The 26,946-nt window shown below is 38.7% G+C and overlaps 2 protein-coding genes across 5 annotated transcripts; one reads left to right on the top strand and one right to left on the bottom strand.

Moving 5' to 3' along the window:
- Positions 1–21,155, top strand: LOC105287184 (tyrosine kinase receptor Cad96Ca). The gene is made up of 12 exons (XM_026970156.1): positions 1–1,121; positions 11,749–11,999; positions 12,584–12,696; positions 13,596–13,995; positions 14,863–15,039; positions 15,277–15,627; positions 15,711–16,016; positions 16,269–16,475; positions 18,697–18,900; positions 19,030–19,329; positions 19,533–19,769; positions 19,885–21,155. The coding sequence occupies exons 1-12, from the start codon at positions 1,067–1,069 to the stop codon at positions 20,086–20,088; spliced, it is 2,805 nt and encodes a 934-aa protein (XP_026825957.1). The 5' UTR covers positions 1–1,066; the 3' UTR covers positions 20,089–21,155.
- Positions 20,844–26,936, bottom strand: LOC105287182 (protein SMG7). Of its 4 annotated transcripts, none has more exons than XM_011352674.3 (8): positions 26,701–26,936; positions 26,517–26,587; positions 26,096–26,434; positions 25,161–25,906; positions 24,948–25,091; positions 24,468–24,866; positions 22,556–24,156; positions 20,844–22,086 (listed from the first exon to the last, which is right to left on the bottom strand). In XM_011352674.3, exons 2-8 carry the CDS (start codon positions 26,546–26,548, stop codon positions 21,856–21,858), a joined length of 3,492 nt encoding a protein of 1,163 aa, XP_011350976.1. In that variant the 5' UTR covers positions 26,549–26,587; positions 26,701–26,936; the 3' UTR covers positions 20,844–21,855. The 4 variants fall into 4 exon arrangements, with proteins under 4 accessions (XP_011350976.1, XP_011350975.1, XP_011350977.1 ...); XM_011352673.3 differs by having other exon boundaries at positions 26,795–26,935; XM_011352675.3 differs by having other exon boundaries at positions 22,556–24,153; positions 26,517–26,936.
- Positions 26,937–26,946: the final 10 nt, after the last annotated feature.

The following is a 26,946-nucleotide window of genomic DNA, read 5'->3' on the forward strand; positions in this document are numbered from 1 at the left end:
GCGACGTCGCGGCCCCGCAGTCGTCGGCGTTCCGTTCACCAATCGGGTTCATGTTCTCGTCAGACTTCCTCGTAATTCGCATTAGACGATGTGCAAAAAATTTTAGTGCAAAACATCATATCAACGTGCGTCCAGTTCTGTGCAATAAGGATCTCAAGAAATTATATTCGTCCCGGTGATTAGGACCCATTGCGGTCCCCGGGACCGCGATGCCTCTGCGCACCGCGACGGGCGCAAGCTTAGCTCGTTCGAAACTCGAGGAAGATCAATCATCGATCGATCCACAATTAGTGTCCGAAAAATTGAGTACAGATTAACACATATAACGCTACCGAAATTTATATAATAATAATAAATTAATATTGTTAATACCAAAAATTGTACACGGATTTTGCTGAATAATTAAATTAAATGATAAACAATCCTATTACACGCACAATCGAAATTTTTAAGAGAAAGTAGCAAACGTTGGCTCGCCATCGGGCCTCAAGAGAGCAACGTACAGTGTGCGCGCAATGTCGGGGACCAGCGCGCGAGTGACATTTATTTTTCCTCCTTCATGCGTGACAATCGATCAAAAAATTCGATCTGGATAGGAATGCGAGAACAAGTACCAAGTTAGTGCCAAAAAATTTCAAGAACTGAAGCCCGCGTGTCAGTGAAAGCGCAGTGGCATATTGCCGAGAAGAGAAGAAGAGAAGCTGAAGAGATGCGCGAGGAAGAACCAGAGACCAAAGTAGTGTACCATCAACAACGAAGATCACTGGTGATAAGTGCGGCATAGTGATAAGTGACGCATATGCGCGGTTCGAGGATAGATTTCCTCTTTAAAGTAGTGCGCCTGGGATGCCCAATTAATCGATCGCTATTAACTGGCCTTCGATGAACAGGTACTTGATGGATGGCGCGACGAATTAGCGGGAGATTAATGAAATGCCTTGGATCTCGTGAATATCCGAACGATTCGAGTGTGATCGGGCCGTGGAGACTGAATGAGACGTGTCGAATGGAGTAACGCCGAGATTTCTCGCAGATCATCGTCGTCGTGGATCATCGATGTAGCGCGATGTCGACCTGGTGGTCTGTCGTGGCGGCGGCGCTGTGCCTCTTGATGGGCGCTGGTGAGTTTAACGTGAAATGCACTGGTTGGTAGGTTGAACGATTCGATAATACATTGCACGTTTTTCGAGAATTTTTCATGAAAAATACGATGAAGAGAAGCGAATCAGCTCAAATAAGAATCATATCCATTAAACAAATTCCTTATTGCACAGACATTTACATTGGCTTTATTTTCGTTTGTATAATAATTCCCATAATAAAAATTAGCTGTTTATATATTAATCACTATAATAATTTAAATTTTATAATTCTTTTTCTCGTATCTCACGTTTTGAATATTTTTGTAATTACATAAAAAAATAAATTTGGGTTGGTTAATTTGTTAATTTAATAAGTAAAGAATATTTATAAACAGTAAGTGATAGGATAAAGTGGTGGAGAATTTCAGAACACGCGATGAGTATAAATTCGCAATATATGCGGAATCAATGATCCGAATCTTCGAGATATCGGTAATTTCTAGATCCCGAGAGATTTATGGAACGAAGAGTGAAGCGGAGATTGCGAAATCGCGAGATTGAAGGATTCAGGAATCTATGAAATCCACCATGAAATCGAAAATATGTCGCTGCAGGGATCTACAGCTTCTTAGATAAATAGAAAACCATCTCCGGCATTCGTGGAATTACGGATTTCTAAACTATCTTTTTACAAGGACGCGCGATAAATATCGCGAAGCAAGAATATCCATGACAATAATTGTGTGCGACAATTCCGAATAACAATGTTTCAAAATTAACGTTCAATTTTACGCTTTTCTGAATGATTTCTAAATGATCTCTGCATTTCGTATAAGATAGATAGATTATAAATACGCTTTCTAATATGTCGTGGAGAAAGCTGCATACATTCGGATATATATGTGGATATTAGAGGGATCGTGTTGCTTTATTATCAAAATACGCCTGACATATCAGTTTTTATTAGAAAAAAAAGAGAAAGATAATTCTGTCATTCGTGCAGAAAGACAGTGATTATTCCGAGATGCGAAGTTGCAGCGTTACGTTCGATGTAATAGATCTGGCATTGCCAACAACTCCTTTCTCTCTAGACCAACTGTGCTATAAGTTACCTTTACTGTATAGCGAAATACCTTTTGTGCAGCGGTCTCACTACATTAATTCGCATTTCGTCTTATTCGCATTCCAAGCTTATGTTTTCTTGCATGACTTTGGACAATTGATAAAGTTCCTTAAACATGTATCTATATACTCTTCATAAACGTATCGTAAAATATAGATAATAATAATAATAAGTTTGCTTTTTAATAAAATTTATAACAAAGTTTGTGAGTACAAAAAGATACTAAATTATGAAATATTATTAATAACATAATAAAAAATTAAATAAAATATAATATTTTTCTTATACGAAAGACACTTTCTCAATATCAGAATTTGTATCAAATTTCTTTCTCTCACTTTCTTTATAAAATAATTAAATAATACCAAAGTTAAAACACTCTGGAATAATTTAGCATAAAATAAGATAGGAGGCAGATATTGCCGACTTGTCAGCACACTTCAAAACGCTAGTCATATCACTATCCATGATCGTTCTCAATAGCGAGTGATCGGGATTTGAGCAAGTAGAAAGTTTATCATTCCAAGAAAGACTGGTGAAGGTCTTTCAAAGACGGTCTTTTGTTCAGAGATACCTCATTTTCAGCTTTCGGTAATTACCGAAGAAAGCTGGAATGCAATGAAATACGCGCACACGGTAACAGTTGCGACACGAGTACGAAAATGTGCATATTCGAGGAATGTGGCTGAAGAATGCAACAACAAGACGATGAATACGTTGAACAAACTAACTCTTTGAACGAGAAGGATTCCAATTAATCGATTGCGCGCAATCGAACCGTGCAATTGCAATTTAATCCCAAACTATTCCATCACGCAGACCTCCAGGGTTTTTTATTCGCGCACAAAGAAAATAACAAGAAATACAAACATCACGAAGTTTTCTCTGATAGGATATTATATATGATTGATCGATTTAAATTGATTTAGAAAATTCTTAATAATAAAATATATATTTGTTTGGAAACTTAATATTAAAATTTCTTAACATATTTTTTTCTATATACTTACAAAACGTGACTTACACTTCTTATCATCTTTTAAGAATATCTTTGTATAATATAAATACGTTCTCGTTTATTTTATTCGATTATTTCATTCTATTATATAGATCTCGTGCACTTACATCACAAATAATATGATTAATTCTTCGTGGAATAATTAATTACGATCAGGAAACGCGTGCGGTTTCGCGAGTAATTGCGGCTGCTTCGTTACGAGCACTTCCTTCATGCTGAAAGTTTAATTCATGATTCAATCATCTTTCTTGCCCCCCCCACTTTTTATAAACTTAATCAAAAATTATTATTTAAAAGTTTGAATAGAACTAGAAGTCGGAGAAATAATAGCTCCTGCGCACACACGACTGCCGGAAAACTAAAATTTACGGAAGTGTTCGTTAGAATAAAACGATACTGGAAAGGAAGGTCGGGGACATGCACACAAATAGCGAAAGGACAAACTTTATTCATGGCACACGGCAAAATAGTGACACGATCGCGAACTCGCGGGACGCGGATATTAATACGTTGTACCTGGCGGTCGCATAACCGGGACAACTCGCAGACACTCGACAAAAACTGGCGGTTAGACTTTACAATGAAAAGTTCGCCTCGATACGATCCTTTTCAACGATAAATGTGGCGATCCATGTGCATATCCTCTTTCTCTTTTTAAAAACTATAATATAAGTCAATAATATCAAACATTTAACTAAATTGAGGTAAAACATTCGTCGCTTTCTGAAATTTGTAAAGAAGCAAAAGAATTCTCAAATGCATATTTGTATAAAGTTATTTCGTCAAAACTGAATTTTGTTTTATGTGTTTTAATTAAATTGAAAATGTTAAATAAATTTTTGCATATAGCTACCTCTTATTTAATATGCAATATTTTAAAATAAAATGCTTTTAACGATATCCTAATTATATTTTTTATATTTATGTCATTTATTGTTATATTCTTTTAATTTAAAATATAATTTTTTTAAATATATTTTTCTTAGTCTTTATATTGAAACGTTGAAGACAAACACCATTTACTTTAAAAAGATGAAAACTGACGAGGAATGGGATATTCTGCATAAAATTACCCGAGACTTCATGGAAGAATTAACAACGTCCAGGCGCAGAGAGACAGTCGTACAAACCGGGTCACCAGACATCGTGCAAGAACCCATACCTAACCTTCACTGACATCAAGGCTCGTCGACCATGCCAATGGGGAGACGAAATGCGTTTCCACTGACTCGTAGAATTCCGTGGAATATTGCGTGATCTTTGTGCCATTTTCTTTCCGCGATTCACATCGCGTTTTTATTGCCGCAATATTTATTCGTGTCTAGATACTTTTACGTTTCTCATTGCCGCAAAACCGGTTTTTCCCAAAAGAAATACCTAAATATACAATTATGTAAATGTGTAAATTAATATATAAATCAAATTATTTAATTTTTATTTTTTTTAAATTTTTATATAATTTTTTTCTCTTAGTCTATTGCTCCATATCATATAATTTCCTTTTTATTCAATTCTTTATTTACTGTTATAATAATGTCATTATAAAAATTTTTAATTTCGACGGTAGAATTTTATTCCGGCACGTTTTTAAGAATTTCGACTAAACGTACGTTATTATAGCGCTACCATAGTTCGCTTATGCGGGCATTCTTCTCACCAGACAAGAATCGTTCCGACTAGTTTTAAACTACTCTTTGATGCTCCTGTGGACTGTTTACTACGCTCATTCGCGTTGCTAATACGCTTTCCCCGATGGCATTACATTAGGCAGACACTACCTATTGACTACTAATGTCATAAGCGACAATGTTGTAAAACAGCAGTACCATTATCGACGTGATTTCTCGATGTTGTATTGTCTAAACTACGTTAAAAATGGATACTTATATTAAATGCCACAAAGATAACTTAAAATTGATATTTTAATGTTTTAGCCGATGTTAATATCAAGAAAAAATGATAATATTTATTTGTGATAATCTTCAAAGTTAGAAATAAAATTATTACTAAGGGAGAATATTAATTTATGAAATCAGTGCTATAATATTTCTTCTTTAAGATTTTTAAATGTAAAATAAATTTCTTTGTTAAATCGCGCGAGAAGTTAAAATTAAAATACTTCCTGAGGTGTCAAATACCTTAAGATCTTGCTAGACGTAACGATTTGCCTTCGTACGGATCTTTCATTACCGGCATTAACACGAAGATTTACATAACTCGTCAGTAGTTATTTTTAGCTGAAGCTTGAATGGGATTATATGGGACTCGTAATTGAACATGTAATCACGCAGAAATCGATAACTTTCAAGCTTTTACGAAAATCCTAATAAAAAATCAGAACATGATTAAATAAAAGAGGAAGATATATACATTAATCTTCAAAGCTATTTTATAAATTTTTAATTCTTTGCTCTTAAAGAAAATAAATTCGATTTATGAGCATTAAGTGTTCTCTCTCAGTGAAGATCCGCTCTTTTCTTCAGATTAAATGGTGTTTTACGGGTTTCCTCCGTAGCATTCCTTTTCCTTCTAGAAAAAGGATCTTGAGACTATCCAAGAAAGTTATGTAAAGATCATTAAAACGCGATCGCGCCTCATCAGTTCGCTCGCACGATTTTTCGAGCCTCGAAAGCGTCGTCGCGCATGAAAGTGAAGCGATACACCGGAGAATATTTAAGGACCGACGATGACCTCACCAAGTGAAGTGAAAGTTCCTCGGTTCGTTCAGTTCGGATCTCGGTTCTCTGCGCCGAGATGGCGGGAACAAAAAGGTGATGTGGTGTGCACGGCCTCTTTCGACATCCATTGAATACCTACCCGGAAGAACCTACCGCGCGTTTACGACCTTGGCCGATGCCACAAACTTCCTGATATTTGGATCCGCAAATTGCATTTATGCTTTTGTAGAAAATTTATCGTAGAATCATTAAAGACTTTGCTATTATTTAATTCTTCTTCATTTTTATAACAACTATCACAATAAAATATTCCTCTCCTTCAAATATTTTTCTTGTCCTCATTTGCTTTCTGTCGATCTTCATACCTTGAAGCAAATACAACATTCGGGTGAATTTGGACCAAGCAATCATAAAAACAGGGATTGTTAAGACAGCTGTGAAGCCAATGATGAATTGATCTTGGAAACAATTGTTCCCGGAAACATCTCGAGTATTCGAAAGGCGAAGCGAGAGATAATCGCGTCCGGTTAATGAGAAAACGTCACCATCGAAGGCTCGGCTCGGCAGTTCACCGCAACCAACGACGGAAATCGAGTGGTTCACTTTCAGATCCTGTTGCACGTCTCGCGTTACTTTATTACTGCACCATTCCCCATGAGTCACACGAAAACTGCACCTGCCATCACTGAAAGAAATCCTTGCATTATATGCGAGGTAACCGCAGAGGTATCGCTTCTTTAAATTTCAATGAAGCGGCTACTTCCGCGCTTTCGTCAGAATGTTTCATTCATTCCAACAAGAAAAAGAGTAAGAAGTTTTCATTCATTCCAACAAAGGAAATTTTTCTACTTGGCTAAATTACTTGGTTGAGCTGTCAACAAATCTATTTATTATCGCATCACATCTATGGGATTTTCCAGATCGTGCGAAGATATTCGACGAAAGGATATACGTCTAACAGGGCAATGATTTACCGATGATACACAGGTGCTAGATTATGCGGATCGATACTTCGCTGCTGATTAACGGCGGCAAGCAATTATGGGAGAATGCATCGTCACCCGTTCAATTAATTTGCGATCAGTGATCATCCGGTCAATATCGGCTTCGTACATTTCCTGTACACTTGCGTCGAAGCGAAAACTCTCGCAAGAGAAACGAGTACCATGCATAAATCACGGGGCCGGACTTTCTAGCCATTAGCGACAACTCTAGCGAGAGCTCCCATCTGCCCAGAGCCATCATCGATGGATCTATTCGTCTCGAAGAGTGAGCTTTAACATCTTGAACTGTAATAAGATTATTCAAGAGGAACTGTAATTTATCCAAGAACGGGATTAGAAACCGTGCGCTTGAACGTCACGTCAGACAATTTGATGAAACAAAACAAATTATTACCAGTTTGTAATATCATATTTAACAAAGCTCTTTGGATTGAATACCCTTCAATATTTTTCAGAAAGATTTTATAACCATACTTTAATAATATATAAAATAATATATAAAATAACATGAAAATCATAATTTCTTCACGTGTGTGTGAATATTAATTTTGAAGCATTTGATAGAAATGTCTTAAAATTTATTCACTTATTTATTTTATACATCATATATATCACGCGTGCAAGGAAGACACTTTTCGTTTTGTTTTATTCCTAGTAATTACACCGGATCAATTTCAAGGATCATTGTGAAAGGATTGAAATATAATTATTACTTAGCTGCCTCCCCTGTAGAATCCATTCACTCGGATGACAACGCGCTTTTCTTTAACTCGGACTAACTGTAATAATTCTTTCTGTAGAATTACGTATACAGTTTCTTTCGAATTCTTTCGAATTAAAACAAGACACTTTTTATTTTACTTTGCAGGAAAGAGAGTTATATCGATCTGGATTCTCAAGGATCATTGTGAAAGGAGACTGAAACTCTACCTGCCTACCTGTCGCTTTTCTGTCATCCAATAGCCATGAATTTCCTGCACATTAAATTAAAAAAAGTTAACATTGTTTCTCAAGATCTTTATTTTTTTTAAACAAGACACACACATGAAGCGTCATACTTGACAAAGAAAAACATCTTTCATTGCATTTCTTACAAAAGAAAAATTGTGAAAGGAACATTGTGAAAGGATAGAAATTGTATCTGTTCATACCTTTTCCATTGTACTCTCCCCCTGTTGATATAGTAGAGTTTCTCTCAAAAGTAATTAACAGATCAGAACAATCTAATTGCAAGTTCTGCTCCGGAATTTGAAAGGCGCGTCAGAATTTTTAATACTATTTTCTACAAAGCGATATTATCAGAAAAGTAAAATTTCATCTACCTCTCGCAAATTTTTATCATTTTGAAGACTTTCTATTCAATTTTCTGCAAGATAATCATACCGAGATAATCATTGTGAAATTTGAGACTCCACCTGTCTCCTTCGAAATCTCTCACCCCCGCGAGGGGAACAGCGGATTTTCTTTTAACCGGTCACCATAAGTAGGACGATCCGCTGCAGGTGACTCCAAGCGAGCACCAAGATTTCAGCTGCATGAAGGACATCTGGTTCACCGATACGATGGTAGTGATATTCCGTATCTCATTAACGATGCTTGTCAGGAGAATAATTGTACCTGTGAATGTATTCATTGCCTCCATTTACTACTCTACGCACTCCAATTTGAAGTACGTGGAATAGTATTGATCCACATTGTAATTATCGCAAGCAAGTACTCCTTCTTCTCAAATACTTTCTCTAAAACTGACTTTACAATGAAGTAAAAAAAAATATAATAATCTGTTTTAACTTATCTATATGAGATCCTTTAAAAGAGTACAGAGCATTTATCTTTATGGGGGTATCGTTTATCACCTGATGCGAAAAGGATGCGTTTCTCTGAATGTACGTACATTACATGGATACACATTTACATAGACAAACAGTCCAGTCGTTCAGTCGCACTTTCACATCGTCCCACTTTCTCCGTGTTGTTCGGGACGCATCGTCGGACTGACCACGCGCTCTTCGAGGTCTTGTAAGGGGACCTTCCGCATCTCGCCCTCGACATCTCGTTGTCGATCGTAGACATTAAGAGTAGAAACCCCGTGAACGAAATTCGAGAAAGTCCAAAGAATCCTGTCCACGTCAATCTTTCACATTAGGCATGTCACCGAGTCCGCAGGATAATGACCCGAGACGAAACCTGCTGATCGGCTGATTTGGGAAAGTCCTGATCGCGTAGCCGCTGATCGTTTTTATACGTGTTTTTATACATTCGTAATGTCTGAAATCGCATGACTGATAATATTTTAATAACAAATTTTTAGAACAACTTTTACTCGATTTTTCGTTAGCGAAAATATCGAAAGAAATAATTATTTATCACGACTCTCTCTCTCTTCAATTTTTCCATAACATTATATCTTTATAAATATCAAATTAAAATTGCCCGCGTCAAGTAACATTTGAAATTGATTAGGGAATACAACTTTACTTCTTTGTCTTTCTAAGGTAAAATAACGTGTACAATATTTCTGAGTAGAGAACAACTTCAGATTTTCAAAAAAATCCATCATTAAAATTGAGATTATAAAATATTATTACATTCATTAAATACATCTTTTATTATCGTACTTATTATGTCATCATATTTATGTTGACATAATAATCGAGATGACTATTTACTAAATCGCAGCCACCGGTATTGTCGCCAAATAAAAGAAATTAGCGTTAATAAGATTTAATTTAAATCGGATCTCTCGCTTTCGCGCGGGCGACATGATCGGGTAGGGTCGTTACAACGTCGAGTATCGATCGAGAGGAAACGATTTAAAATCGCGTGGCACACGCATTGCGCGTACATACATAATATAATAGTTAGTCATCCCGTGACAATGTGATCCCGGTTTTACGGTACTATCTCACGTCATCTTGTTAACATCAATTCGTATCGTGAGCTCGGAGAAACAGAATTCTTATTTTTATCCGATCGTGACGCGATCATCATTGATAGAAATGCGCGGTGGCGATTATGGCGAGCGCGTTGCATTACAATGCGCCGCGCCGTCTTCGCTGTCTGAAACGCGCGCGGCGCGGTGTTATAGCGGTATTGAAGTCACTGCACCGTGAGAATACAGTTATAGCGCCATACTCTCATGAATAATCGCCACAATTACGGCGCGAAGGGTGAGAAGAGCGCGAAGTGAAGCCACCGCCATTACGAAGATCGTCACGCTCTTTGCCTCTAGCGAAGACGCTTTTGCCGTGTCGCTTCCCGACAGAAGCTTCTCGTTCACTTGGGAACAGCTATTACATCCGAAACAGTGATCTAATTGTAATCTTATTGTAATGTAACGTTCCCGCACGTGATGGAACGTGGGAGAGATGTTTCAAAGGGAACAGAAATCTTTCAAAATTATGTCATAATCCCTGCGACGATGGATTCTGAAAAAATATCTTCAGTTTCTTAAATAGTCTCGTTAAATAGATTCTTTTAAATGTTCATGAAGTATCTCTTTTACTATAAATAACCGCGAGTACTCGAAACCGCGAAAAGAAAACGAACATATGTGACGGAAGAAATAATTTGTTGCGCGATGAAATAATTGCTCGCGGCAACCGCGAAGAGAAATCCATCGACGGTCGAAACCGGACTAGATCTGAATTTTGCAAATTACAAACACACGCAATTGCATACGTATGATGCACACACTTTCTATTTCTAGTGTACGTGTATACGAGCCTCTCGTGCCAGATCGGCCGGCCGGCCGGTATCATAATGTTCCTCGAGCATAAGCGCGATTCTGATCGCCGTGACTTTCTATTCCGAGCATAACTCACTGGTCCGATCATTCCTAATAAGAGAGGTCTTGAAGATCGTTAATATGCGATTAAGACGAAATCGGTTATTTGTCGGAGACGTGCAGTCAGGTGTACAACGCCGCGAGATCCAGTTATTCGTTCTTCTTACTTTATTTATTATTCTCTTTCTCTCTCTCAGCTATTATTTTTATTTAAAAATAATGCAAGCGATAGGAACAACAATAATATATATATATATATAATTAACTTTTTTAGGAAAAAATGGTAATGGTGGAAAGTAAGTCTTGGGAAATAAATCTTGAAAAATATAACAAAAGCATTAATTAATAATAATGAGAGTAAATTATTTATATATTTTATTCGTTGATTATATATTATATGATTTTATTTGAATTATGAAGCTTATATTATATTATAATATAATATTTATGTATAAGGCAAAAATTCATGAGAAAACGCAAGCCGAAAATGCGTAAAACGAAATCTCATGGGTCACAGTCTACTTGACGACATGAACTCGAAATTCAGGAAGGAATGCATATCAAGGCCGATCTCTCGACGTGAGCGCATTTCCACCCGCTGCTCTCTCTCATTATCGTTCGCTAAACCCGTGGTTAATTAGAGCTCGAGCGTAAAACAACAAGCTTGCCATTTGCTTTTTGAGATGTATTAGACGCAGTCACGACATCGATGCGCGACCTGAACGGTATTTCAGTCACATTATCAATTTTCCATGACAGTGGGGCGATTAATTGCCGACAATTTTATTATTTCACGGTCGAATAATGAAGAAAAATAACGCTATAAATATCTCAAACGGGAATTACAATTGACGCAATCATTATCGATTGAAAGAAGAACTTGGAAAATGCGAAAAATGATAATTAAGATATTAAAATTATTAGACACAAACTATTTGAGATATTAGTAAGCAAGATTTAAAGATTCATAAAAGGATTTATATTATATTATTCTTTACGAAAGAAAATTTATAAGAAAAAACATTTTAAATATATATTGTCTTATTTTGTTCGCAGGGAGTCAATTCAGTGACAATACACCGCCTGTAATGTGGTTGGATCGGAACTGGGTGCTTCCGGACACCGAGCCCGTAGGAAGTATCGTGACCAGGGTTCGTGCCGAGGATAACGAGCAGGATACATTGACTTATGGTCTGGAACCACTTCAACACAATTACAACGGGGACAACAGCCCACAACCGCCGTTGCCCTTCTTCATCAACAACAGTACAGGCACCGTCTTCCTCAACGAGACTCTCAAAGGAAGAGTGAGTATTTTCAATAGTGAATCATTATGGTATTATGTATGATAAATATTTTAGTATCCACATTTCACACATAAGACAATACATATTTAAAACAAGTAATTTTTGACAAAACATTAAAAATATTTATAAATAGTAAAATGTCATGTTAAAATTTGAAATTCTTAGTGACCACTATATTCTTGTTTATTAATATAATTGTGTAATTTATGAGAAAATAATTACACGCATATTGTATCAAAACATTTTATCGTTTAGTAGCTACTTAATTAAATAAAAATTAAATAATTACAAAATAAATATAAATAGCATAACAGACATAAAAATATTTTAAATCGCACGTAACATTTAATATAAAAAATCATTAAAATTACACGTTAATTATACGCTTAAATTGTTGCACGCGAGATTTCCGAATAATAAATTACATAATTTTAATAGATCTGGGAAAATAAGATTGGAGAAATGTAATTCGAGGAAGGAACAATAAAGCCGATGAAGGCACAACACGTCTACATATATGGTGTTTGCGAATGCTTGGATGTTGAGACACTTGAATTACGCTTCTTGCTCATTCTTCTTTCCAGGGAGGGCAGAACCTGTTCCTCTACGTGACCGTTTCTGACGGTCAGCTTACGGCGAAGACCGAAGTCTACGTTAACATCAAGAACACATCGGCACCAAATCAAGGAAAGACAAGGTATATATACTAACACATACGCATACGCGGAGTGGAATTTTCAATAGTTTGATACATTATGCATATTTAAAAAATAAGAATACATATATAGAATAAAATAATAATATTTAACACCGATAAAGAGAGAGAGAGAAATATATAGGAAATTTTCAACTTTATTCTTCACAATTTGCATCAATGTTGAAAACTTAATTATTAGATTTTCTCATTTTCAGAACAAGATATTAAATAAATATTAAAATACAATTCATTGTGCTGAACATTATATTTTAGCTAATTCTAAGAAAAGAATAAATCATTATATATTATCTTTTATATAATATCATTTTTAATATCATAATATATTTTCTAAATTATTTATAAATATCAATTGAAAATTATAATTTTGATACATGATAAATATAGTTCAATAGTATGCAAGATTATACATTTTTATCTATAAGTATTCGTGCTATAAACTAATTCAAAATCAATATAAATCCTTATTCAACGTAACAATCAACATTTTAATGTGTTAAATTGAGTGAGTTTGATAAATGGTTTCCCCGTAAATAGTAAGGAATAACACGCGGCCTTAAGAGGACCCAACAATCCCGTCCATTCGATTCGTCCATTATTCATGCTCCACTTCGTCAACGATATCAGGGATGGATCGTATGAAAATTGTAGGAATGCAGAAAAATATTTATTATCAAGAAATCAGTTTTATATATTAAAAAATTACGTTAACATGCTTATAATTTTATCATTTTTATAAGAAAATATAAATAAAAATTAAAAGATATATAAACTGTAATTGTAAATTGTAGGAAAGAATTTTTCTTTATTCGCTTTAATTCCATTAGTCGACAAAGAATTTTGCTAATTTATATTTTGAAACCCTGATTTATTTTCAATAGGACACCATTTCCGAATCAACATGGTTCCGGTGGTCGGATACGACCGCCTCTGCTCGGTCTGTCGAACTTGCCGAACTTCCCCTCACCTTTACCCCCCTTGCCGCCTAAGCAGTATCATCCCGAAACCACGAAACTTGAACTGGAGAGGACGAAGGTCAAGGAGACTGACAGCGGTAGCGGCACTGTCAATTCCGTCACGGAGGAAAATGTGCAAGTAAACGAGGTCGAAAGTCCTGCATTGAGTTCAAAGGTTGCGCCCTCCGCTGCACAACCCTCACAAGACATGGCGATGACTGTGGTACCGGTGGCGGCCGGATGCGCCCTCATCGTAGGCCTTGGCATGGGCATCTGGTCCTTGAGAAACAAATTCTGCGGCAGTCGCAAATCCAAAGCGGACACGGTATATATATATTATATATATATATATATATATATATATATATATACAGGGTGTCCCGGGTTTTAACCGACAAACTGCGGGAGCATATTCTACTAGTGGAAATAAGAAAAAATTCCTATATCGAGTTTGCTTAGAAATGCTTTATTACAAAGTTATAAACCAATATTGAAAAGAAATATGAGATAAGTAACAACGGATGTTTTCACAAAAATAAAAATTATGTACGCAATGATTTAGTGACGCATTTCAAAATGTTGTCCTTGCACATCGATACAAGCTAGACATCGACGTAGTACAGAATTTGTTACAGTACGACATTCCTGAAAATTTTGTTGCATCTCAGTAACTGAATTAGTAATTCGTTGCTTTAAATCTATCTGATACTCTCCTGTTAGGAAATCTACGTTGATACTCTCGTACGGCAGCTCGTGCATTTCCGTCACAGAATCCGTACACGAAATGAATATCAGTGTATTCCTCATTTGAAAACACTTTTGGTATTCTGATAGTAATTGCTAGTTGACACGACGATTGAAATCTAACAGCTACTGTTGTGAAAGTAACAATCATACTGAATCGTTTCAACATAGTGAACATGAATACATGTGAATACACGTAACATAAACATCTTCGACCTTCCAAATTCTACACTATGTTCCGTTGTTACTTATCTCATATTTCTTTTCAATATTGGTTTATAACTTTGTAATAAAGCATTTCTAAGCAAACTCGATATAAGAATTTTTTCTTATTTCCACTAGTAGAATATGCTCCCGCAGTTTGTCGGTTAAAACCCGGGACACCCTGTATATATATATTTAAGATTCGTGAAAAAATATATTATACACATTTAAATATGATTTTCAGAAAGAACAAGCATCAGTTAGTGTCTCTAATCTATCTGATGATCCGTCTCTCGTTCTGAAGAGATGGCGAGGTCCAAAGGCTCACAGTAATCGTTACCAGCCGTGGGAGAAGGAATCTCAAGCAGGCATTCAGAATAAGCAGGAGGATAAGTGGGAGTTTCCCAGGCATAGATTGAAGGTAATCATTGCCATACTTAATCACTAATAATTTGCACTTAGTTAGCATTATTCTTAGGTTTGTTAGTAAACTGCTAAACAGAATAATTAGACAGATAATCAAGTTTACTAATTTACAAACGAAATAATTCTGGATTACTTTTGAGTAATCTTCTGTGTTTTTAGAAATTTTAATTAATTATGTATATATTTATATATTTATTATTACTTTAATTATTTATTAATCAATGATCCTTAGGTCTTCAACATCCTTGGCGAGGGCTGCTTCGGCCAAGTGTGGAAATGCGAGGCTCTGGACATCGATGGTAAATCCGGTGCCACGATCGTAGCGGTGAAGACTCTGAAGGAAAACGCGACCGAGCGCGAACGACTGGATCTCGCGCAGGAATTGCGCGTCATGAAGAACCTGGAGCCTCATCCTAACGTAGTGCGGCTTGTGGGCTGCTGCACCGAGCGCGAGCCAATGTTTGTCATTTTGGAATACGTGAGCGGTGGGAAACTGCAGAGCTTCCTGAGGGCCTCCAGGGAGGAGAGGAATCACGGAGGTGTGGGACTAACTTCCAGGGATCTCACTGGATTCGTGTATCAGGCAAGCATGACGAAGCGATATATATTTTTAATCGAAATAATTTTAATTGAAACTATATCTAAGATATTTTATTTCGCGCGCAGATTGCGAAAGGTATGGAGTACTTGGCGTCCAAGGGGATCATTCACAGGGACCTAGCGGCCAGGAATATCCTAATCGATGAGAATCGCGCCTGCAAAGTGGCGGACTTCGGATTCGCAAGGGACGTTGCGGCCAATCAGATTTATGAAAGGAAGTCGGAAGGTAGATTACCGATCAGATGGATGGCACCTGAGAGTCTCTACGACAATATATTCTCCGTCAAGTCAGACATCTGGAGCTTCGGTGTGCTGATTTGGGAGATCGTAACATTAGGCTCGACCCCGTACCCCGGCCTCGCCGCCGCGGAGGTAGGAATATTTTACAGTGTCCCTATTTCTGAATGGAGTCCTATGTGATCGCACTTTTAAATAATTAATATATATTAATTAATTAAAATATTAATTAAATATTAATATATATTAATTAATTAAAACATATCAATTAATTTTTTACTGAAGCAAAAACACATTTATATAAAATGAAACAAATTCATTAAGATAACTTTGTCAAACTTTAAACTATTAGGTGTACGCAAGAGTATATCTTTTACACCCTTACAGGTCATGCGGAGAATCAAGGAGGGTTACAGACTGGACAGGCCTGAACACTGTAAGAGAGAGCTCTATAACATTATGTATTATTGCTGGGATAAGGACCCGGCGTGCAGACCGTCTTTCGCCGAGCTCGTCAATCTGACCGAAGGCCTTCTGCTCGACGAGACGGACTACATTGAGCTGGACAGGTTTCCGGATCACTCGTATTACAACGTGCTCAATCTCAGTGGGGAGAAACTCTGAAGTTCATCTGACGATTGTTGTTAATATCGCGTTATTCGCGTAATATTTTTTTATTGTTCAATTGGAGACGATTGGATTATGACAATTACGTGAAGATTATCAAATTATCAGATCGATTCCACCAATTTTAATCCTTCTAACTTATTGCACCAGTTAATAAAAAAACAGAAACCTAAATAAAAACCAATATTAGAGTTTTGTGCAATTTGTTTGCTTTCAACAAGCTCATTCGCGAACGATTTCGCGTGAACTTCAATCTCTCCGTTCACATCCCGGCGATCGTTCTGTTCTGTTAAATACTCATATGCATACGTGTTAAATACTCCGTGTGTGTATATAATATACGACAAGTAAACGATCCGTAATAAATTACGATTAAAACCGGAACGTGTAATCGAACTTAAATGCGCGCTAAATGTTGCATTTACAAGTCGACAAAGTGTACTTGTACTTAGATAATTGCTGATATTAATATCGAGATAAATGTGTATATATGTATCGAGTTAAATTTTGTTATAAGTTATTGTACAATTTATCTGTTGTAATAATAAACGCAAGTATGCGATTGATTGATAGTGGTATTGTTTTTGCTAAGCCACATTATGACACATATTTCGTCGTCTTATAAAATAATAATTTTGCACAATTAAGGCGATCCTGGAGTCGTCTGTATTACCGGCAGAATCGGTGATTTTCCTGCAATTTTCAAAAAATATATCTTTTTATTGAATTCACAGAATGAAAATTCCTTTTCCACGATGAAAGTACACACAATGATGTAGTGTGGAAAATAGGACTTAACTTTCCAAATGGAAAAAAAATCAAAATTGTGATTTTTTTCCATTTGGAAAGTTAAGTCCTATTTTCCACACTACATTATTGTGTGTACTTTCATCGTGGAAAAGGAATTTTCATTCTGTGAATTCAATAAAAAGATATATTTTTTGAAAATTGCAGGAAAATCACCGATTTCGCCGGTAATACAGACGCCGCGACGGAGTTCACTGGCCACTCCAGGATCACCTTAAGTGTTAAAATTAACGTTGTACTTACCGAGCGATGTATCAGCTGTGCGAAGACTCGATTTCCTCGGAACGAGCACCAAATTAATTTGCACGCCTAATATATTAAATATTTATCAGAGAGAAGCCTGAGAGCGGTCACGCTCGCGTTTTAACTGTAACGCCTCAAACGTGGACATATGCGTTCCACTTGACGCTCCCAACGCTCGCGGCGTCATTCTATCTTTATTCAATATTCAGTGAGCAATAAAGACAGAATCACTTCAATCACTTCAATGTCCACGTTTGAGGCGTTACAGTTAAAACGCGAGCGTGACCGCTCTCAGGCTTCTCTCTGTATTTATCAATTATCATTCACGTCCATGCGGTGAAATGGTGCGCGAAGTTGACGAATCCGTTGCAAAATGCTCGGCGCCGCTCGCTTATTTTAAATTCGCCCAAATTCATGAGGGCTCCTGCACACGGGACGCGGCAGCGGCAACGCGGTGGCCAATCACCGTCCTGCTTCTCTGATAATATGCGAGACGGTGATTGGCCAGCGCGTTGCCGCTGCCGCGTCAGAAGAGCGGCCGGCGCGGACGGAAAGGGGAAATCCGCGAATGTTTAGGAGACTGATTTCATAGCGAATAAGTCCATTGCAGTCCATTGTTCGTAACGTCGTTGCTTGCGTTTGAAAACTGAAGAATATACGATACCACAATGGTAGAAGAAATTCGGGCTATGGTATGGTATCGACATTATTTTTATGGAACACGATTTTTCTTGTTTGTCACGTCACTATTATTTTTTTTTTATTCGTACATCATCAGCATATCCTTCGCGTGATCACGAAGTAGAAAATTGTACCTCACATTGGTGTTTAATAACGAGCAAAATAAACGTATCTGCAAATATTTATAAATATTTCTGTACGTGAAAAAAATATAAAATAAATATGCTAATATAATGTATCGGTGTTGCTGTGGATGTACATGGATGTGGATGAAGTATCCAAAGTATATCCTCAGCCCTGTATCGTTGTTTCTAAAATATATAAATCCGTATTACGTGCTATACACTATTCGACATATTAAAACATATCAAATGCATTTGAAAAAATTCGATAAAATCCAATATCCAGATTATTCCAGATCCAATGAACGATTACCTTGTTTTTCCTCGTGTTTTAGTGGTACGATATCCTGGAGGAGTTGTTACAGTGCCCTGTATGCTTGGAGGCGACACAAACCATGAAGTATCAGTGCACCAATGGCCATCACTTGTGCAGAGCATGCAGGATGCAGTTACAGATATGTCCCATATGCAAATCCAATTTTATCCAAACGAGAAACCTGGCGGTGGAACAAATCTCGGACAAGTTACATGATATAAAAGTATTATCGCCAGTTAATGCGATTATAATGCAGATAACAAAATAAAAAATATTATTGTCTTATGGAGTAAAAAAATGTGCAATAGCTGCAACAAGTTCGACGTTAAACACAAGACTATCAATATTCTAGATATCACTGCTGCATCCATACCACCAGCTTAACAGGAGGGTTCTACAGAATAAGGTCTGCGTGGCAACTCAAACCGAGAACACGGTTTGCACGGCCTCCACGTCCTCGGCGTGTCAGACCGAACCCATGGCTCAAATAAAGACCGCCATGAAAAATGAGGAGCAGAAGTCAGCGTTTATATTGGCTCCTAGAGTCGGCAGAGGACTGTATCCGTGCCGCATCGGAGCCTGTACAGCGGAACTACCGCACGGCAGGATGATCGGCCACTTGAGATATTATCACATGAACATGTTTCACGAGGTATCGCTCACACCAATGATCGTGATCAATAAAATCGAAACTTGTCGATGCTAATTAATTAATTTAGCGATTTTAATATTATTTAAATTATTTTTTAAATTACAGTATTTAAATTGCAGAATTCAATCGAATTGATTAACTCCAATTTAAATATGTAATACTGAAACCGCTAAATTAATTAATCAGATTGAATGCGATTGCAGTTCACTGCGCAAGACACCACATTCAAGAAAAAGTGGATGCTGGAATACCTCTGCGATTGCAAGTACGACTTTGCCTTCCAAATCAAAGGGATGGGCCTGTTTTTTCTAAATGTGATCGTAACCCCCACGGGTGGTCTGATGGCCCACATGCAGATTGTTAATTGTATCGCTGTGAGCAAGCAGTTCACGTACACGTTGGAGGTCGTCGGAGCACTTAATGCAAGCTACACCGGCGTGGTAAGATAATCTTCAGTGCCGTTTTATACCGTTATTCGGTAAATTGTTCTCGCGACATTTGCAGACGCACAACTTTGTGATTTTTCTATGATGTTCATCGCATTCTTCCGAACAGGTGAAATCGTGTAGAGTATTATCGAAAGAATATTCGAATGGCAACTGTTTGCGCGTGCCCGAGAGGAATATGCGTCACACAGTTGACGGCAAAAACCTCTTCCACTGCAATATTACGGTGAAGCGTAAGCTTGATCAAGGAGCGAGCAACGGGCCTCAGGATAATCCAGTGAACGTCGACGCTCCTGAAGCTGCATTCGATTAGAGATTATTGAAGAAATGATACTCAGCGCTGCGTTGCCATACGTGCCAAAGAAAGCTGAGTAATTGTATATGGACTGAAGACCACGGGTTTTCTAACAGAGAGTGATAAAATTGTGTGCCCTCTTGACCGTTTTTAATGTAATCTTACATAACTCGATTCATTAATTAGTTAGTTATATAACAGAAAATCAAATTGTTTTTTATTTGTTCATTGTGTCAATGAATTATGCATCCATTTTATGACTCTCGAGACAATTTAAAGAATACGTTGATGTAAGATAGAGCTTGGAAGTTCCTATTTTTTTTATGATTAACTCACTAATCCGTGTGATTGTTAACGATCGAGCATTGAGTATAATCAATGCGATATATATATATATATATATATTACATTTGAGAAGAAACTCGTCGTAAGAATGAACTTCCTAACTCAAGAGATGTATCGTATCTTTAGAAATTAGTAATTTATACATAGAGATTTTCCATATTATTTTCCAGCAACGTTCATCGGTATTTAAAATTATTAAGCTATATCGCCTGCAATAACGAGTCGCCGTGGTATTTCAAATGATCGAAATACATTTTTCTCAACTTGCACCGTGCAAGTTACTCGAGCAGAACACCGATGAATCGTTGAGTCACATTACAGGGTAACTCTTCTACGGAACGCATGATAAACATAAGTCGGAGAAGTACTTAAGGGAAAGAAGCATCGATTTTATTGATAGATGCAAACGCAATCGAATGCAGGTGTGAGGATTTTTTAACAGTTTTATTACAATTACGACTTGGACAGTTCTACATTAAAAAATAGATGGGAAGGAGGAAAAAGATAACTGCTTCCTATACTTTTGCACGGAGTACTTTCTATGTATTCTCTCAGTAAAATATATTAGACGTCACGAGATCCAGAAGCGAAAATTTCAAGCACTTTGTTGTGGATGAAACGGAGGACCGCTTCGTGATTGTGTAATAATCGCGACACGTGTGATATAACGTGTAATAATATTACAGAAAGAAAACTTGTTAATATATTTTTGCGACAAATATTACGTCAAATAAAAAAAAGTTACTTCGAAAATGAGCGTTCAATCGTCATTTTTGTTCATCTATCTAATTTCCGAATACAGAGAATCTCGATCGATTGGGAGGATGATCGCCGTAAACAAATAAAATGAAACAATAGCGTATAGATAGCCTCGGATAGATTAATTATACTCGGTGGTTTTTCCGTAAGTTCGCCTAGGATACATCGTCAACACAATCACGCGCGTCTCGTCGGTGATTAATTTCTACGGTTCCGTTTAATTTTCTGCGTACTAATTAACATATGCTAAGAACTACTGCACCTTGCACCTCTAATATCTTTTCTTGGTTGCTTGCCTATTTATTCCCACACGAATTAAATTGAATGATCATTCAGCCTTACTTCCATCCTTTCTTAATTTTCCATAATAAGCCGCCCCGAAAATCACGCGATATATCGAGAGTCCCCCCTTTGCGGGTATCTCGCATATATATAACTAGCAAATAATGAGGATTATATTTCCCCTGTGCATATCATAATGCCTCGAGGATGATGTTGCGTCTGAGTCAACCTCTTTTACCCATTCCTTCTATGTATCTTTTGAGAATTTCGTATATTTTCCATCAAAATAGTTTAGGTGACGTTTCGCAATCGCACACGCTCGTGATCGCTTGAAATCGGCATACGCTGAATGCGAAATTACACTGCTTGACCTCCTCAGTGGATGTTCCGCGTGTTCCTTCAAGTGGTACCACCCTCGCGCAGCGACTTCTGCTGCTCCAGGAGCCGCTCCAATGGCGACGGGCCTGGGCCGGACCACAAAGACTGCTGATGAAGTCTCGCCTTCATCTGATCCTGACTAGTCGAGCTCGAATTAACGGGCGTGTTAACGGTGCTCCACGTGTTACCGCTGAACAAGGAGTAAGTGTTTCCGGTGCTCACAGGTTGAGAGGACGTTTTCTGCTCGAGCTGCTGGAAAAACAAATATTGAGAATATTCAATTACTTGATTTCGCTATAAAATTTCTACCGAAACATCCGAATTTTTGTAGTATGTGCAAGATAATTGTATAACTCGAGATAAATAATTTTTGAAGAATAATAAAATTAAAATTAGAAAAAATAAAAATAAAACTAGAGCTAAAATACCTTATAATTGGAATTATTAATTGATTCAAGCTACTGGAAAAACAAATATTGAGAATATTCAATTACTTGATTTCGCTATAAAATTTCTACCGAAACATCCGAATTTTTGTAGTATGTGCAAGATAATTGTATAACTCGAGATAAATAATTTTTGAAGAATAATAAAATTAAAATTAGAAAAAAATAAAAATAAAACTAGAGCTAAAATACCTTATAAATTTGAATTATTACTTGATCCATATTCCAGCAATCTAGTTACACGTTTTACATTCGCGTATATAAAAATTACTCACTTCAAACAATCTGGAACTCTCGAAAGTATTTCCCACGACAGGTCTGCCGTGCTGCCCGTTCTGCTGCTGTTGCTGATAATTCTTGCCGGGGGTCAGCATCATCCTGTTGCTCGTCATGTTCCCAACGTTGATCGAATCGCTCCAGTTCGAGAACGCGCTATCATTAACCGTTGAAGCTTTCGGTTGCATTTGAGCTGTAGCGTTACTGGCCGAGCTCCACCAAGCAGTCGACGGTTGTTGGGCGGTCGATCGATTGTCCTTCCACAGATTGAAGTGCTCGGTCGGTTCGTAGTTGCAGAACATGTTGTAATTATTCATCTGCGGCTGCGGCTGAGTCTTGCTTACACCGGCCTGACTTGGGAACGCGAAGTCCATCGCGTCGGAATCCTTCTTGAAGAACGACTGAGATTGCGGCAGCGTTGGCTGGCTGAACGCTTGGGCCTGATTGAAGCCGAGCTGGAAATTCGACGCACCCGTTGGACTGGACGAGCCTGGCAGCGTCGTCAGAGTCGGTTGCTGAGGGTTCTTCTCGTACATCGTCGACAACGTCGACATTATCGCCGACATGTTCGCCAAGCTCGATCCGTTCATGCTCAGCTGACTCTGCGTAGCTGCCTGGTTCGGCCTGGGATTGCTCTGTATTATGTTTTGCTGCTGCTGCAGACTAATTGCATGGTTCTGCTGGTCCACGTTCATACCCGACTGCAGTACCATATTATTCGCCTGCAAGTTCATGCTTTGCGGCATCATGCTCTGCTGCAGCAACTGCGCGGGATTGTGAGACACGCTCTGCGAGATCCTCTGGTGCAGCGGTCTACTCGGGTTCGCCACTCCGTGATGTACTCCGCTCATGGCCTGCGACGAGATCGTCGAGACCGGCTGCTGGCAGTTGTTCAGCTGCCCCTGCATCTGGTAGCGCGGTGCGCTCACCGGCGACGGCCGGTTCACCACGAAGTTCTTGGCGAACTGCGGATTCTGCATGTTGAAGGACTGACTCGGGGGATAGCAGAGCGGACCCAGCGCCGGAGCTTGTTGACCGCACTGCGCCACCATGGCGGGGTGCATCTGTGGCAGCATCTGCTGGGCGATTTGTTGAGTCTGTTGTTCCTTCGCAGCCAGCTGATTCGCCTGCGCGAGCATGGAGACGCCGGGCGGCAGCTTCGCGAGTCTCTGCTGGCTCTGGACCGACGCGGGTTGATGCTGACTGCCGGGCGAAGCGAGCGTCAGCGTCGATAAGCGATTCGATACGTTAACGTTAGTCGCACTGGCGACATCGTTAGCTTTGGATATCTCTGGGATTGGCATCGACTTATTCGCGGCGGGAGCGTTGCCCGGTGGAGCGACGACTGCGGCTGCTTTCGCTTTCCTATCGTTCTCGTCCTCGACCATCACTGGGGAGACGTTTTTAAACGTCACCTGTTTCTGCTCGCTCTCCGCGCGACGCATAATTGCCTGCATCGCTATGTTCTGCCGTGGCTTTCTCGCACACGGCAAAGAATTCGTCTCGACGCCGCTGGTCTCAGCGGTGCTCGCTAGGGATTCGCGATTTCGTTCTAAGGAGCCTTGTGGTTTGAGAATGCTCTGGAAAATCTTTCGGTCTACTATTTGAAAAAAAAAAAAAGAAAAAGAATATTGCATAAATTTTAAATATTTTTAGTGAAGGAAAATTCGTGCAGAATTAATTCGACAAATCTTCAAACTTTATTATTATTATAAATATAATTAATCTAAATTATATATTTAAGATGTCTCTCTATATAATCATAATACAAATAATTTTTTTCATCATTTTTTAGATATAGCAAATATTACTTTTACAATTGCATTAATTAATTGAAAAATAGGATTAAATCAAATTACATCTATTCGTAACCGACATTTACAACAAATAAAATAGACATGTATTGCTCACCAGAAATTTCGACATCAGTTTCCACAGAACTCTTGCTGCTGGCCGCTTCAGACAGCACTGGGCTCACTGAAGTGTTCAACGGTTGCTTATCTTTATTCAGGCTAAGTTCTTCGAGCTCCTTCATCAATTCGTTGCTTGGCCCGGCGCCGTTGCTCATGGACGTAAATCTGCTGTCGCCGGTTTTCTCCTCCGTCGTGATCGAAATTGGCGCTGATCCGTTGATCTGATATTGAGCGAGACAACGACCCAGGCGCAGAATGCGCACGGCGCGCAGCTTGTTCAACGTCGCGACGTCGCCTTCCAAGACCGGGCTGTTCGTGAACTTGAGGTTCTCAAAACTCTTCTCCAGCGGTAAGAAACCTTGTAGATCGCGGTCCTCTGGCAACGGCACCGTCGCGTCTGTTTCATCAGAGATTGCAAGTCCAGTTAGACAAGATCTATTTTCTGGTTTTTAAGCTAATTAATTAATTAAATATTTACAGTCATCATATTTGAAGTCGACCACGCAATTCTGCAGGGCGTTCAGCAGAACGCAGAGGCTGGGCCAGATCTGTAATCTCGACGTAAAAGCAACTTCCTCCAAAACCATGGGCTTCATGTTGATCCAATCAAGGCACAGTTTTACTAAAAAAAAAAAAGATAAATTAAATCGCTTCAATTTTTTTGTTCATGCAATAAAATAAAATTGCTTACTAGAAGGCAACGCAAAGTACTCGATAATGGAGTTTTTTATCGTGTAAACAGGCAACAATAAAGCAGACAGGGTGCCCGCAATTAGGTCCAGTATGCAGTCGCGAGCGAGCTTCTCGTCGTTGCTCAGCTGCTCGTTCCTCAGCAGTTCCACGCCGTCGACGCTTCCGACGGTGCCGACCGTGTGCTGCAGCACGTACAGGTTGATCACCAGCATCTGTATCAGCATCCACGAGCTGAAGCTCTCGGTAGCGACCAGCGCGGTCAGCGTTTCCGTCAGCAGTTTGCTGTACGAGCACGCGAGCTTCAAGTCGCCGATATTGTGAATTATCCCGTGGAGTTTCAGGAAAACGACGACGTATTCCTGAGAGCTCAGTTTCGTCTTGCCGTCGATGTTGAAGGACTTGTCGTTGAGTGCGGTGGACAGAATCATGGCCAGGTTGGACGCGGCTGCCGGGAAGGGGTGTTTCACAGCTACGGAACGAGCGTAATGGAACACCGTGCCCAACTTGTCGCCGCGAGATGCCTCGAGTAGCGCTAACTGGTTGTACGGCTGTCCGCTGGATGGTGAGAGCGAGACGGCGTGTCGATAAAACATCTCGGCTTGCTTGCTCTCATTTCTGTATCGCGCGATGTCGCCCAGATGTACAAGGCAGTATTGGCAGGCGTAGAAACAGGACGACTTGTGAGGCGGAGACAATTTCTCAACGGCCTTCCAGGGGGACGTACAACCATAAATGTAACCTTTCCTATAAGAAGTGAGAAGTTCGTTATATATACATGGTGAATAATATAAACTTCATACAAAATAAAATTATATAAGTTACAAAAAATTATATAAAACAAAATTAAAATAAATAAATAAAATTATAAAACAAAAATAAAAATGATATATAAAACAAAATTAAAATAAATAAAATAAAAGTTAGAAGATATACCTTCTGAACGGTAAATCCAAATCAAAAACTGTGCAAATCTCCTGCAACAAGGTCAAGTAGAATCCACTAGCCGCTTCTAAACACCAGCTCAGTAACGCTTGGGACTCGCTGCGCTTAGGATTCTTCCTATCCTTAGCCTGCACCTGCAGCGTCGCTATATAATTCTTAAATCCCAGGTTCCACAGCTCCTGCTCGACCTTTCTATCCAGGGCATACTCCAGATCCAGTATGAGGACCTGCTGATATATCTTCTGCAGTTGCTGCTGGCATACCCAAGCATCATTGTCGTTCAGCAGATCCTTGCAGCGCTGGACCTTGTCCTTCAACGGTTCCGCTTTTCTGAAACCGCACGATTCGCGCGTTAATAAAGCAAAATTCACCGATGTTTCACTGTCTATCTATAGCCAAGAATGAATCTTACTTTAAAGCCTGGACAGCCGCCTTTAGGCCCATATTCCTCTGCTTCCTCCGATCAGACGCGATGTCCCTCACCTACACAATTTTTCACGTCGTTAGTATCGCTGTGCCCGAGGAGAGAGCGAATTTAATTTAATCGAAAGGTTCAACTTCGTCGGACGAACTCTAAAGCCAATCCCTGCCCTAACCTCTTCTCAAACATCGTCTCAATTCTCGACTACGACCATCGTCCGATCATACTTCACGAGGATACAAAACGCGATCGCGGACAAACGTACGTACATTTCATTCTCCGCAAACTCGATTCACCGCATATTTCAATCGAGAGGAATCGCAATGAAATTGCCTGCATTCGACAGAAAATTAACTAAGTGGACACCATTTTTTTTCACTATACGGAGATGCAACGGCTGTGTTCCGAAATTCACTGCCAG

This window comes from Ooceraea biroi, chromosome 6 (genome assembly GCF_003672135.1).
Source record: "Ooceraea biroi isolate clonal line C1 chromosome 6, Obir_v5.4, whole genome shotgun sequence".
Lineage (NCBI taxonomy): Eukaryota > Metazoa > Arthropoda > Insecta > Hymenoptera > Formicidae > Ooceraea > Ooceraea biroi.

What these genes read in the sequence shown, in the direction of transcription:
- LOC105287182 (XM_011352674.3), bottom strand. Translation starts at nt 26,548, where the DNA reads ATGGGCCTAAAGGCGGCTGTCCAGGCTTTAAA. An exon ending in TTGGATTTACCGTTCAGAAG is followed by an intron (nt 25,907 to 26,095) that starts GTATATCTTCTA and finishes CACTTCTTATAG; the next exon opens with GAAAGGTTACATTTATGGTT. An exon ending in GTACTTTGCGTTGCCTTCTA is followed by an intron (nt 25,092 to 25,160) that starts GTAAGCAATTTT and finishes TTTTTTTTTTAG; the next exon opens with TAAAACTGTGCCTTGATTGG.
- LOC105287184 (XM_026970156.1), top strand. Translation starts at nt 1,067, where the DNA reads ATGTCGACCTGGTGGTCTGTCGTGGCGGCGGCGCTGTGCCTCTTGATG. An exon ending in GTGCCTCTTGATGGGCGCTG is followed by an intron (nt 1,122 to 11,748) that starts GTGAGTTTAACG and finishes TTTTGTTCGCAG; the next exon opens with GGAGTCAATTCAGTGACAAT. An exon ending in ACAAGTTACATGATATAAAA is followed by an intron (nt 18,901 to 19,029) that starts GTATTATCGCCA and finishes TCAATATTCTAG; the next exon opens with ATATCACTGCTGCATCCATA.